The sequence below is a fragment of the Gorilla gorilla genome, chromosome 6 (genome assembly GCF_029281585.2).
Source record: "Gorilla gorilla gorilla isolate KB3781 chromosome 6, NHGRI_mGorGor1-v2.1_pri, whole genome shotgun sequence".
Lineage (NCBI taxonomy): Eukaryota > Metazoa > Chordata > Mammalia > Primates > Hominidae > Gorilla > Gorilla gorilla.
This window is the reverse complement of record NC_073230.2, coordinates 131,721,002-131,734,638: the sequence shown is the minus strand read 5'-3', so window position 1 is coordinate 131,734,638 and position 13,637 is coordinate 131,721,002. Positions and strand designations below refer to the sequence as shown.

The window sequence follows — 13,637 nt, the reverse complement described above, 5'->3', positions numbered from 1 at the left end:
ATGTGTCTTTATAGCAGCATGATTTATAGTCCTTTGGGTATACACCCAGTAATGGGATGGCTGGGTCAAATGGTATTTCTAGTTCTAGATCCCTGAGGAATCGCCACACTGACTTCCACAATGGTTGAACTAGTTTACAGTCCCACCAACAGTGTAAAAGTGTTCCTATTTCTCCACATCCTCTCCAGCACCTGTTGTTTCCTGACTTTTTAATGATCACCATTCTAACTGGTGTGAGATGATATCTCATTGTGGTTTTGATTTGCATTTCTCTGATGGCCAGTGATGATGAGCATTTTTTCATGTGTCTTTTGGCTGCATAAATGTCTTCTTTTGAGAAGTGTCTGTTCATATCCTTGTGGCTTAGGAAGATTTAGAGTCTGTTTTAAGCTTTAGGACAATCTTGAAATGATGGAGTCCCAGAAGCAGCCTCCAGAACCTTTTGGTCCTCATCCTTGGATCTTAATAATGAGAAGGGCAGAGTAGCCTATTAAGAGAACAGGACAATTGCTGGTGGTGATTTAAAGGAATCTGCTTGGTATATTTTTCCTCTTTTGAGTATATTGCCTATTCACCACTGCCTCAAACAAAAATCCAGTCTAAATGGTTGAGTTAATATGAAGATACATTTTGTTCCGAGCTCAAAGATAATAATTATACTACGGCCAAATATTGTCTTAATATTGTGTTTACTTAAGACTATTTACCTCCTCCTCCTGCCTCCTAGTGCATAGACTACAATGTGAATTTTTCCCCCCGTTACTTCCCAGAGTAGTAATAATGAGTTCCTACTCTGATTACCATTCTATCTTCTAAATTGGTGGACTGAATAAGGAAAAAATTGTTTTCAATTTATTGTTAAAGTTATGTAGACCATGACTTGAATTCTGAATGAAGAAGAGAGTTTAATTTAGTTTATTTATGCCCATTACAATTTAAATGGATTTGATCATATTCCAAATGTTCATTTATCTTTGTATTAAGGTATGGCTAAGGAATCAAGTTTTATGATTGCTAACAGCAAGGAAGATATATATATATATATATCCAATACAATATGTGTGGATATACATATCCAATATATATATATCCACACACACATATATATACACACACATATTCTGTGTGTACATATATGGAATAAGTTGAACTCATTATGAATATTCTAACTATTCTATACTCTTACTGAAATGATCACCTTTCTGAAGATAAAACTCAGTAGATACAATTTTGCATAAGGAATATTACTGGATAGAATACAGAGGATAATGATGCTATCAATTTAATTCAACTTTTATTGAGAACCTATGATGTGGTAGATACTGTCCTAGAAGCTGGGTATTAAAAAGATGAGAATAAGATTTAATCCTTTCCTTCAAGGAGATTAATAGAATAGTTAATTTTGTAGAGGGAATTATATCAGGATTTTTTCTAAATGGGTAGATTATAGCAGCACTTGCAACAGGAGGACAAATGGATAACTATATGAGATGACAGATATGGTCATTTGTTCCATTATAGCAACCATTTTACTATATATGTGTACCTTACAGCATCATGTTATACACATTAAATATACACAACAAAATTTACTTAAAATATATATATATATAGAAATAAGAATTATAGTTGCCACAATCCAGAAATGCCTTTATATAAACTAGTTTTGTTACGTGAAACTATGAAGTTTTTTTAACCAGTAATGTATTAGCTGTAATTAGAGGAGATGCTTGCAAATAATAAGATATATATATATGTATAAGAAAATATGAAAAATTGTAAAAGTAAAGATTCTGCTTTCAGAAAAATACTATCATTAGTACTCTTTGCTTTTGTGCTGCTCTCAGTGAAGTACTTTAGAGTCAGTATTCTGTTTTCCTCAGATCTCATTATGATTCACTTAATTTCTTGCAAAAAAAAATACATAGTTGTAATGTTTGAGCCTAAATGCAAAATAAATATTTTTTGAATTCCTAGAGAGCTCTCATGATATTATAGCTCTGGATACTGACACTTGTGAGGTAGTTTATTGGTTTTCCTTTCATCTTAAAGATGCTATCTGAGCAGTGCAATGTGATTGTATTTATCTGTTTTGCTTTATTGGAGTAGAGATTTCTGGAAGTGTGAGCACTCTTACCCATAGAGATCAAAGAATATCAGAGGGGTAGAGGTCAGTTAGTTGATTTTTTCTCTCTTAATAATAGTTATAACCTTCTAAAAAATTTAATTGGCGCCTGGAAGTTATAGGATACATGCGTATATACATCCAACTTGCATATAACTCTTTTATTCTGCCTAGATGATGCCCTCCTTAAGGTCAGAGCCATGTTGTGTCCCCATTAACATAGACTCTGGCTCATGTCAGTGCCTTGTGTACAGTGCATATTACATGTTTGTTGTGGTTAATGGTTAAGTATTATTCCTTTGGGGATACTTCAGGAATTTAGAGCCTGTAACTGCCATTGTGCCTGCCTGCTTACCTTCTGGTTCATGTCTTTCCCCTTGGTAACACAGCATTCAAATCTTCACCCTTCCTCTGGCCATGTGCTCAGCCAGGGAAAGAGCTCTCTACAACAGGATAAATCATGATTAACCTAAGATAATCATGATGATTCCACTCCAGTTTCCAAGGATTTCATTAGGCATGGGTTTGTGAAGCAATTCTAGCCAAAGAGACATTGAGGGAAGCCTGGTAAGTTTCTGGAAAAAATGTGTGTGTGTGTGTACATACATATATATATGTACACATATATATATATATGTATGTACACACACACACACATACATTTTATATATATATATATATTCCTTGCTCTTATATAAGTATATATACATATATATGAGCAAGGAATATGTATATATAAAAGAATATATATATATATGTTCTACCTATCTCTTGTTAAGAGTATGTAACTATATATATATATATACACACACACACAATCTATCTCTTAAGTGTGTGTGATATATATATATATATATATACATATTTGCTGTTAACAAGAGTTAGGTAGAATGGCTTTTTGAACCAGTTGAACCAACCCTAGTAATATGTTTCAGTTCTCTTTAGCCTGCCTACAAAAGGAATATATAAACATATATATATTCCTTGAATATATAAACATATATATATATTCCTTGAATATATAAACATATATATATATTCCTTGAATATATAAACATATATATATATTCCTTGAATATATAAGCATATATATATTCCTTGAATATATAAGCATATATATATTCCTTGAATATATAAGCATATATATATTCCTTGAATATATAAGCATATATATATTCCTTGAATATATAAGCATATGTATATTCCTTGAATATATAAGCATATGTATATTCCTTGAATATATAAGCATATGTATATTCCTTGAATATATAAGCATATGTATATTCCTTGAATATATAAGCATATGTATATTCCTTGAATATATAAGCATATGTATATTCCTTGAATATATAAGCATATATATATTCCTTGAATATATAAGCATATATATATTCCTTGAATATATAAGCATATATATATTCCTTGAATATATAAGCATATATATATTCCTTGAATATATAAGCATATATATATTCCTTGAATATATAAGCATATATATATTCCTTGAATATATAAGCATATATATATTCCTTGAATATATAAGCATATATATATTCCTTGAATATATAAGCATATATATATTCCTTGAATATATAAGCATATATATATTCCTTGAATATATAAGCATATATATATTCCTTGAATATATAAGCATATATATATTCCTTGAATATATAAGCATATATATATTCCTTGAATATATAAGCATATATATATTCCTTGAATATATAAATCCTTGAATATATAATATATATTTATATAATATATAATATATATAAATATTATATATATAATTTAATATATTATATATGATATATGTTATATAATATATACAAATATATATTATATATGATATATATTATATATAATATATATGATATATATGATATATAATATATTATATATAAATGTTATATAATATATAAAATATTTTATATAATATATAATTTAATATAGATAATATATAATATAAATATTATATATTATCTATATTATCTATATTATATATTATCTCTACTAATATATTTCAATTCTCTGTAACCTACCTGCAAAATTCAACAGAATGAAAAACTCTTCGATATTTGGCTGTTAAAAAGAATGTCCATGTATTGAATAAATGATCTAAAAGGAACAGATTACAGTAGCCTCAATCATCCAGTCTCTCTCTCTGTCTCCCAGTCACATGCGGTTCCAGGAAGACTCTTAGACCTCATTCTGATAAAATATATGCAATTTGTCATGATACTTAATGGACTAAAAGGTAACTTGTACAGATCTCTGCTGTTTCTATTCCAGGGAAAACTGGAGAAATTAAGTTGCATTGAGGGCATCATCCTTGATGGAAGCATTGTCAATTATGAAAGCTTATTCTGTGTCGAGAATTTATACCTGACCACCCATCGGGGATGGGAGAGTTTTGGGATGCTTCTCTCCTCAGGCTGTTTCATTAGATTAGGGTTTCTTAACCTTACTATTGACATTTTGGACCACATAATTTCTTGTTGTGTGGAGCTACTATGTGCATTTTCAGATATTTTAGTGGCAACGCTGGTGTGTACTCGCTAGATGCTAGTAGCACTCTCTAATTGTGACAATCAAAAAATGTCTGCAGCAGCAACCAGATGTCCCCTGGGAGACAAAATTGCCCCCAAGTTGAAAATCACTTTTTAAAAGATAGATGATTGTTTCTTATAGGTCTATTTTGTTATAAGACGAGGGCAGAAGAGAGGGCAGTTCTATCATTGCCTTAACCACTTTATATTATAAAGAGAAAAATAGAATGAATGAGCTAAATTCCTCATATTGGTCCTTTCAACCATACAGAGAACCTTTTGATGTGAGATATGTTTTGAAGCAAAATATAGTTACAGGTTAAACACTTCACCCACAAAAAATCTGCAAAATAAAAAGTCAGAGTTATATTATTTTGTAATCCTACTTCCAAAGGTTAAATAATCACAGATTTAACAAATTACCTCTAATATGATGATGTTAAACCGTCTTCTTAATGAGGCTTCAATTTGTCACTGTTAATAGAATCAGCCAGGAATTCACTCCATTTGAACATGAAAAACAAAAAAGTCTACCTGTAAGGACAGTTCAGGTGTGACCTGAATCGTGCTTCAGTAGAATTGCATGAATGGGACAAGTAGACTGTTTCCTAGAGTTTTTTTTTTTAAAAAAGCAAATATTAACTAAAATACAGGGAATACTAACAAATATTAACTAAAATAGGCCAGGGAATACAATAAATGCTTTTGTCCAAATGAGAAAACTCTATCATGTCTATGATTAAATGTTCATGTCCATTTTTCACACTAGGAAATAGGGTCTTTTCTTTTTCTATCCCTAGGACTTTGTGGCATGCTGAGCACATAGAAGATAACCTATACATGATAGAAAATAAATTTTTGAGTGGGTGTTGCCAATTTATTGGCTCCTTGAAACAGACTTTAGATAAAGATTTAAGATAAAAGTAAACAATAAGGCATCTTTAAAGCCATAAAGATTCTGTAATTTGCAAAAATCATGTAGTGATTTTTTATCATTGTGGCCATCCTTTCCTCTTCCCACTACTGTCCTTCCAGTTACTAAATCTGTTATTCAGCCTTTGTCTGTGTCTCTACATCTATGCTGCTACTTTGAGTCCAAGCCACTATCTTCTTTTGCCTAAGCTCATTCTCTTGTTATTCTCCCTCTCCAATACATTTTCCCCATAAAGCAACCAAAGTGAACATTTTGAAACACATTTGTCACCTCCCTGGCTTAGAACCATACAGTGTGTTTCTCTTGTCCTTGGGACATCATCCAAAATCCTTAGCCTCTACAAGAGTAGGGCCATCTCTATTTTCTTCTCCAATATATGTCCACTCTCAGTATTTGCCAGCACATAGTAGGTTCTTACCAGAAGATGGGACTGTATTAGGCTAACAATAGGAGTTTACACTGTTTTCTTAGTGTTGGATCTTTAGGTGTGGGATAGGCATTTAATGTGGGAAGTGGGTGGGAATGGTTTGCTCCTACTTCCCACAGAATGCCATATTGGGTAGTGTTGAACCATCCCACAGAATGCCATATTGGGTAGTGTTGAACCATCCCACAGAATGCCATATTGGTTAGTGTTGAACCATGCATGAAAACTGGCAACTGGCCCAGGTACATGCACTAATACATGAATTATTTTTATCTTTGCCTTTGCCTTACAGCTAGAAAAAACATTATATGGCTGGGTAGATTTTCAGTCTATCCAGAACTAAGGAAGAAACCCAAGGCTTTAAAAAATTCTTACCAGTTTATTTATTGCTTTACAGCCTATTCAAATTGTTACGTATCTTGACTCATTGGTTAGCTTTTTGGCCAATAGGATTTCAGGATGCAATGCACTAATATAAACTCTTGGATTGGTTTAACTCCCTCTGATGTCACAATTTCCCCATTTGGATGTCATAATTTTCTTGAAATCACATGGTACCAATCACAAGTCTTGTTATTTTGTTTCATTATGAGAAAGATAATCTACCAAATATTGAAATGCTGGAAGGAGCAAGATAGCTTTGATCCAGGGAGACCTTTTCCATTTATGTGCTTTAGTAATCTGCTGCCAACAAGCTATCTTCTTTATGTTCTTCTACAACTGGTGTTGTTTTGTTTTCTCATGTTTGTCTCTTAATAGACAAATGGAGGCATGAGCTTCCTTAGAATTACTCCTTCGATGCATAGTTCTGTTTCATCTGGACTTTTGAGGCTTAGTATCTTTCTACTACTTAGCTTTCCTGACTCAAATGGAAAAGCCATTTGGACAGCTCACCTGAATATAACATTTCAGGTTGGAAATAAGATCACATCGGAATTCGGAGAGAGTGGAGTGTTCGGGAATCATTCTCCTCTGGAAAGGGTGTCTGGTGTGGTGGCACTTCCTGAAGGATGGAATCAGAATGCCTGTAATCCTTTGACCAATTTCAGCAGGCCCAAACAGGCAGACTCTTGGCTGGCCCTAATTGAACGTGGAGGCTGTACTTTTACACATAAAATCAACGTGGCAGCAGAGAAGGGAGCAAATGGGGTGATCATCTACAACTATCAAGGTACGGGCAATAGAGTATTTCCCATGTCTCACCAGGGGACGGAAAATATAGTTGCGGTGATGATAGGCAACCTGAAAGGCATGGAAATTTTGCACTCGATTCAGAAAGGAGTCTATGTGACAGTCATCATTGAAGTGGGGAGAATGCACATGCAATGGGTGAGCCATTGCATCATGTCTCTATTTACCTTCCTGGCTGCCACAATTGCCTACTTTTACTTAGATTGCGTCTGGACACTTATACCTAGAGTGCCCAATTCTTTCACCAGGAGGCGAAGTCAAATAAAGGCAGATGTGAAGAAAGCTATTGACCAGCTTCAACTGCGAGTTCTCAAAGAAGGGGATGAGGAATTAGACCTAAATGAAGACAGCTGTGTTGTTTGCTTTGACACATACAAACCCCAAGATGTAGTACGCATTTTAACTTGCAAACATTTTTTCCATAAGGCATGCATTGACCCCTGGCTTTTAGCCCATAGGACATGTCCCATGTGCAAGTGTGACATCCTGAAAACTAAAGAAATCTGGAGAATTTTCTGAAGATGTCACCAGATCTTTCCAAATACAAAGATTAGATAAATTCTCTTATTGTACTTTATGTAGAGAGAAAATTTCAGCTTCTCTACCCAAGTATGAACAAGGGTGAAATTTGTGTTTTAAAAATAAAACTCCTTATCATGCCCAGCTATTTGAACTTCTTGTCTTTCTAATCAGTTTTAATTGTTTTTTTAGGTGAATTTTATTTTATTTATTTATTTTTTATTATACTTTAAGTTTTAGGGTACATGTGCACAACGTGCAGGTTAGTTACATATGTACACATGTGCCATGTTGGTGTGCTGCACCCAGTAACTCGTCATTTAACATTAGGTATATCTCCAAATGCTATCCCTCCCCGCTTCCCCCACCCCACAACAGGCCCCGGTGGGTGACGTTCCCCTTCCTGTGTCCATGTGTTCTCATTGTTCAATTCCCACCTATGAGTGAGAACATGCGGTGTTTGGTTTTTTGTCCTTGCGACAGTTTGCTGAGAATAATGGTTTCCAGCTTCATCCATGTCCCTACAAAGGACATGAACTCATCCATTTTTATGGCTGCATAGTATTCCATGGTGTATATGTGCCACATTTTCTTAATCGTATCCCCTTTTGCCCTTATCCAAATAAGAACATTAGTATATGTTAAAAACAAATTTTTTTTTCTTCAAGTTACTAGGATTGTGACATTGCCATAGAGAATTAGCCATGCTATTTTAAAGTTTCCTTTTTTAATACTAATTCTTGTACTTTGTTTCCACATTTTGACTAATTTTGGTATCTAATAATTTATATCTCTGATTCTCCATGGTTAATTAATTTTATTAATACCCAGGAAATCTAGTTTCCAAAGCTACTCACTGGATTGGTAATGTGTTCTAAATAATTATTTTAGATGATAGTACTTTGGATATGTAAGGAAAAGTGTTCTAAATTATTACAGGCCTCATTTAGGATAACATTGCAAACATTCACCTTTGTTTGCCAGAGCTCTTTAAATCCTAGCATAGTGACTCAGCTATGGTAGCAGATTTCTTTTCTAGAAGTGTCCTTAGTAAATGCTTCTCTTTTCCTCTCCAAATGGTAATGAATGTTTCTCTGGGGGCATTTTGATAACATAGGGCAGAGCTAAAATTTTGTTCAATTGCCTTTCCATGTTATATTCTTTGCCTTATTTTGCATCTTCCTTTTTTCTAGTAGATGAATAAACACCTGTATAACAATGAGAGACAGAAAGATTTAGGTATTGTTGTATTGATGAAAATTTCTGTTTCTGGATGATATGCTAAACCTTTGATACCTCAGTGTCACTTTGTGAATATACACACCATATGCTACCTTTTAAAATGTGCAGGGATGTATGAAAATAAAATCGGATTAATGGCCTTTGGGAGAGAAAATCAACCTTTGTGGGTATGTTTTATATCATCAGTATTCTTTTTATACTAGTTTTTGTTGGCCCATAGGGCCCTTTGTTCCTTCATCTTTCTTGTCTCAAATTACCATGTTGTAGATTTACATTTCATAAGAAGTAACAGCTCCTTTAGTCCTGGTGAGATCCAACCAAAAGTGACTTCTAGCACTTTACGTATGTAGACCAGAGACATTCATGTTCAAGGTCAGAATCTTTGGCCTCGGTTTCCTAGCTGGTGGGAAAAAACCCACTGAGATTCACTGCCAAGAAAGTGTACCAGTAGCAGCGTGGCTGCTTGTGAACTTACTATGCTTGTGAGTCCACATGCCATCCTTTAGCTCTGAGGTCATATTGTGCCACTGACATGATTGTGGCAAAAACATAGGCAGAGTGGACAGAGCCTGTGGAATCTTCTAATAGGGATATTTGTTGAGTTCTGCAAAAATGTTTGATAAAAGCATCTACTTATTGCTGCTAATGGTTAACTTTAAGTGTGCACCTTGAAGTTTTTCTTAATAGCTGTTTTTTAAAAAATGAATTGTGCCAAACTAATATGACTATATTTAATCTTTCCCTTGACACCCTTTCTCCTCCTCTTTCAAAATATTGTTTGATTAATAACAGACGTCAAAGTCTGCAGAGAAATTAGCTTCCCTAGATATCAGTCCTTTCTTTACTCCTGTCAGTCTTACTACATTTGTACAGTCAATGTAAGACAGAGAAAGTGAGGCAGAAGTAAACTGAGCAGGATCCCTTACTTTAAAACAGCAAAACCATAAAACAAAAGCCACAAACTTCTCAGAAAGCTTAAATTAAATAAATGCAATATAATGGTTTATGTGATGAATCAAAAATTAGCAGTGTGACTTTTACTTTTTGATGTAAAAATAATGTCACTAAGCTCACCACTTTTGCCTCACATCCGGTCACTGCACTAATTTTTAATTATCCTTTTTTTTAGCTTGCCATTTTGTTGGAAATATCTCCTTCACTTGCTGGGAAAATAAAACATTCTTACATGTGCTTTCAGGCTTTAAACAGCACACATTGTATGAATTTTAGATTTAATTTTTAGTTTAATGTGCTACCTACTACCATTATATGTAGCTCAGTGATTATATCCATCTTATAACAACATAGAAATCACCCATAACAGCATTTAAGCCAATAAATTCACAGTATGCTCTAAGCTCTTATCTAATTGGCTGCTGGATCTTGCATGTCATAATCACATCACACAACAGTAAGCAGTATCTAGAGTTAACAGTAGGGGATTTATTTTTCAATCTAAAGTTTTTCACCTCTCTCTAGTAAGACATCTGAAACTCATAAGCCATCTTTAAGAATTTCTTACAAAAAACATGCTGGAAGACAGTGGATCTTGTTTGTATCCTGAAGATTTTTTTCTCTTCGTTATTTTAAATTAATTGTCAACAGATGTGCAACTGTTGGGTTGGTTCTTAAGTCACTCGGAGAAGAGAGAGATGCATCTACTCAAGGTTGGCACTTGGAGAAACAACACTGCCTCTTCCTGGCTTATGAAGTTCAGTGTTCTTTGGCTTGTTAGTCAGAACTGTTGCAGAGCAAGTGTTGTTTGGATGGCTTATATGAACATATCATTTCATGTTGGGAATCACGTGTTGTCAGAGTTGGGAGAGACTGGAGTCTTTGGAAGAAGCTCCACTTTGAAGAGAGTGGCAGGAGTTATAGTGCCACCGGAGGGAAAAATCCAAAATGCATGTAATCCCAATACCATTTTCAGCCGATCAAAGTACTCAGAGACCTGGCTTGCACTTATTGAATGGGGAGATTGTACCTTCACACAGAAAATTAAAGTGGCAACTGAGAAGGGAGCCAGTGGAGTGATCATCTATAACGTTCCAGGAACTGGCAACCAGGTGTTCCCCATGTTTCATCAGGCATTTGAAGATGTCGTTGTGGTTATGATTGGTAACTTAAAAGGCACGGAAATTTTCCATTTAATTAAGAAGGGAGTTCTCATTACAGCCGTGGTTGAGGTGGGGAGAAAGCACATCATCTGGATGAATCACTATTTGGTCTCTTTTGTGATTGTCACAACTGCTACCTTAGCATATTTCATCTTTTATCACATTCATAGACTTTGTTTAGCAAGGATTCAGAACCAGAGATGGCAGCGATTAACAACAGATCTTCAGAACGCATTTGGACAACTCCAACTTCGAGTAGTAAAAGAGGGGGATGAAGAAATAAATCCAAGTGGGGATAGCTGTGTAATTTGTTTTGAACACTATAAGCCTAATGACATAGTTCGTATTCTGACTTGTAAACATTTTTTCCACAAGAATTGCATTGACCCCTGGATTTTACCCCATGGGACATGCCCCATTTGCAAATGTGATATTCTTAAAGTTTTGGGGATTCAAGTGGTTGTTGAAAATGGAACAGAACCTTTGCAAGTTCTAATGTCAAATGAACTGCCTGAAACCTTATCACCTAGTGAAGAGGAGACAAATAATGAAGTTTCTCCTGCAGGAACCTCAGATAAAGTAATCCATGTGGAGGAGAACCCTACTTCTCAGAATAATGACATCCAGCCTCATTCAGTAGTGGAAGATGTTCATCCTTCACCTTGATGGCATGACTTTTGAGGAAGTGTATTAAACCTGTATCTGAAATCAGGTCCTAATACTGACAAGCAGTTTGTCTGTTTGAAGTGTGGTTTTTGTGTCCTTTTTTTCACTTCGGTAATTTTATACATTCTTTGTCCAACCTCAAAGATAGAAAAAAAGTCCTAGCAGGATTTTTTTTTGTGCAATTTTGGACCTTTGCTAAGTGTAATTTTTTGTCAATGTATGTTACTCCTGTGAGTGTACATATGTATATTTATATGTACACATCCATGTAAAAGCTAAGGACAAACTTATTTTCTTAAATATTTACTGTACATATATTGGGTTCTATTTTGGTAAGAAAATTACTGATATGCAATATGTTTGTTCTAATACAGAAACTATCAATTAAGTTTGAAAACAATAAATTATCTTTTATGTGCTAGGAAGAGTAAAAATTATCTTTTGATAACATGTTTATAGTATGTCTTAGTTGTGAGGTTATTGTGCTGTTTTTTTCTTTTGCATTCTTGCCATGAACATTTTACAAAATCTTATTACTCTTATTGATAAATAGTTCTGTTCAAGCAATTAGTACATTTTTTTTGTGATATGCATCTGTATAGTGAAATTTTAAAATAAAATACTAGCACTCTTTAAGTGAACAGCAACTATTTTAGTGTCCAGTGTTACTTACAATAATTGTTACATATTCATAATACATACAACGACTTTGATACTTAGTCATGGCAAATTTACTTCTCATGTGTTTCTCCCCACTCCCCAATTTGTTTTCTTAAATAAAATGTTTAATCTATGCCAGACTATTCTTGAAATAAGTGATACAATATAGAAATTATTATTATTATGATGTGGTCATGTTTCTTTTGTTCACTATATTCTCAGGGTCCAACAGAGTTCCTGGCACTCGAGTATTTTTGGATGAATGAATAAGTGAATAAATAATGATAAATATCTTTGTTGTAATGCAACTATTATGTATTAATTTGAAAAACTTGACTGTTTTTCCCAATTACACAAAATAATAAAATTTTGAAATTTTTCACTCTAAATTACTTTGAAAAAATATTAAATTATAATTTTAGCCCAGAATTTATTATTACAGTTCAGCATGCATAATTTTAATGAGCAGCTTTGAACTCTAAGGCTAACACTGGGATTTGAATTGCTGGGCAGCCTTGGAGGGTGACCTAGTGAAGAGGAATCTTGTGAGTTGCTCAGTGTTAACAATACTGCAATTCAGACAAAGGTAGAAGGGCAGTAGTTAGCTATAACTGCCACCCCATGGAAGACTAAAGGAGGAGAGACACTAATCTAAGGCCAGGAAGAATCGGCAAAAACTGGGCAAATGACCAGGTGTGAGCCATGCCTTGCTTGGTACACAAAGGCTTTTTTACACACAACTTTAGAGACTTTTGTGTTAATCATAAGAGCTCTTCTTTGAAAGAACTGCATAGCACTGGGCTACTGGAGGATTTAGCAGGAACACTAAGTGTTATTTTGAGCTTACCCTGGGAGAGTAAAGTCATTTCCTGAGGGACGAGGGACCACACTGAAGAGAGAGGACACTGAGGACCCCATGACAGCTGTCCCTAAAAGGATAAATTAGCTGCCCACCTAATCAGGATAAATTGTCATTCTTTGGCCACTGTTAATGTTTCTGCCACTAGAGGATAGCAGTGGATGGGGGTGGGGTGGCTAAAGTGATTTCTACCATTTGTCCAAGAAAATCAGTAGAGCTATGACAATGAATGCATCTGTAGTGTTGGCAGTCCCTGCACCTAGAGTTCCAGGGTCATTGCAGCTCTGTGTACTCTTGTGTGGGGTACTTGTTCCATGGCATCTGGTAGTTCAGGAATTTGTTTGC

General features: G+C 34.4%; 3 protein-coding genes across 11 annotated transcripts in view; all 3 read left to right on the top strand.

Moving 5' to 3' along the window:
- The window catches only part of CADPS2 (calcium dependent secretion activator 2), a 568,074-nt gene that overhangs the window by 181,486 nt on the left and 372,951 nt on the right, over positions 1-13,637 (top strand). The window lies entirely within an intron of this gene.
- RNF148 (ring finger protein 148) lies at positions 4,190-11,835 on the top strand. Its single transcript, XM_055347444.2, has one exon. It carries the CDS (start codon positions 6,810-6,812, stop codon positions 7,746-7,748), a length of 939 nt encoding a protein of 312 aa, XP_055203419.1. The 5' UTR covers positions 4,190-6,809; the 3' UTR covers positions 7,749-11,835.
- RNF133 (ring finger protein 133) lies at positions 10,643-11,835 on the top strand. The gene has a single exon (XM_004046127.5). It carries the CDS (start codon positions 10,643-10,645, stop codon positions 11,771-11,773), a length of 1,131 nt encoding a protein of 376 aa, XP_004046175.4. The 3' UTR covers positions 11,774-11,835.

Excerpts from the sequence above, each read along its gene's own strand:
- RNF148 (XM_055347444.2), top strand. The coding sequence starts at position 6,810 with ATGAGCTTCCTTAGAATTACTCCTTCGATGCATAGTTCTGTTTCATCT.
- RNF133 (XM_004046127.5), top strand. The coding sequence starts at position 10,643 with ATGCATCTACTCAAGGTTGGCACTTGGAGAAACAACACTGCCTCTTCC.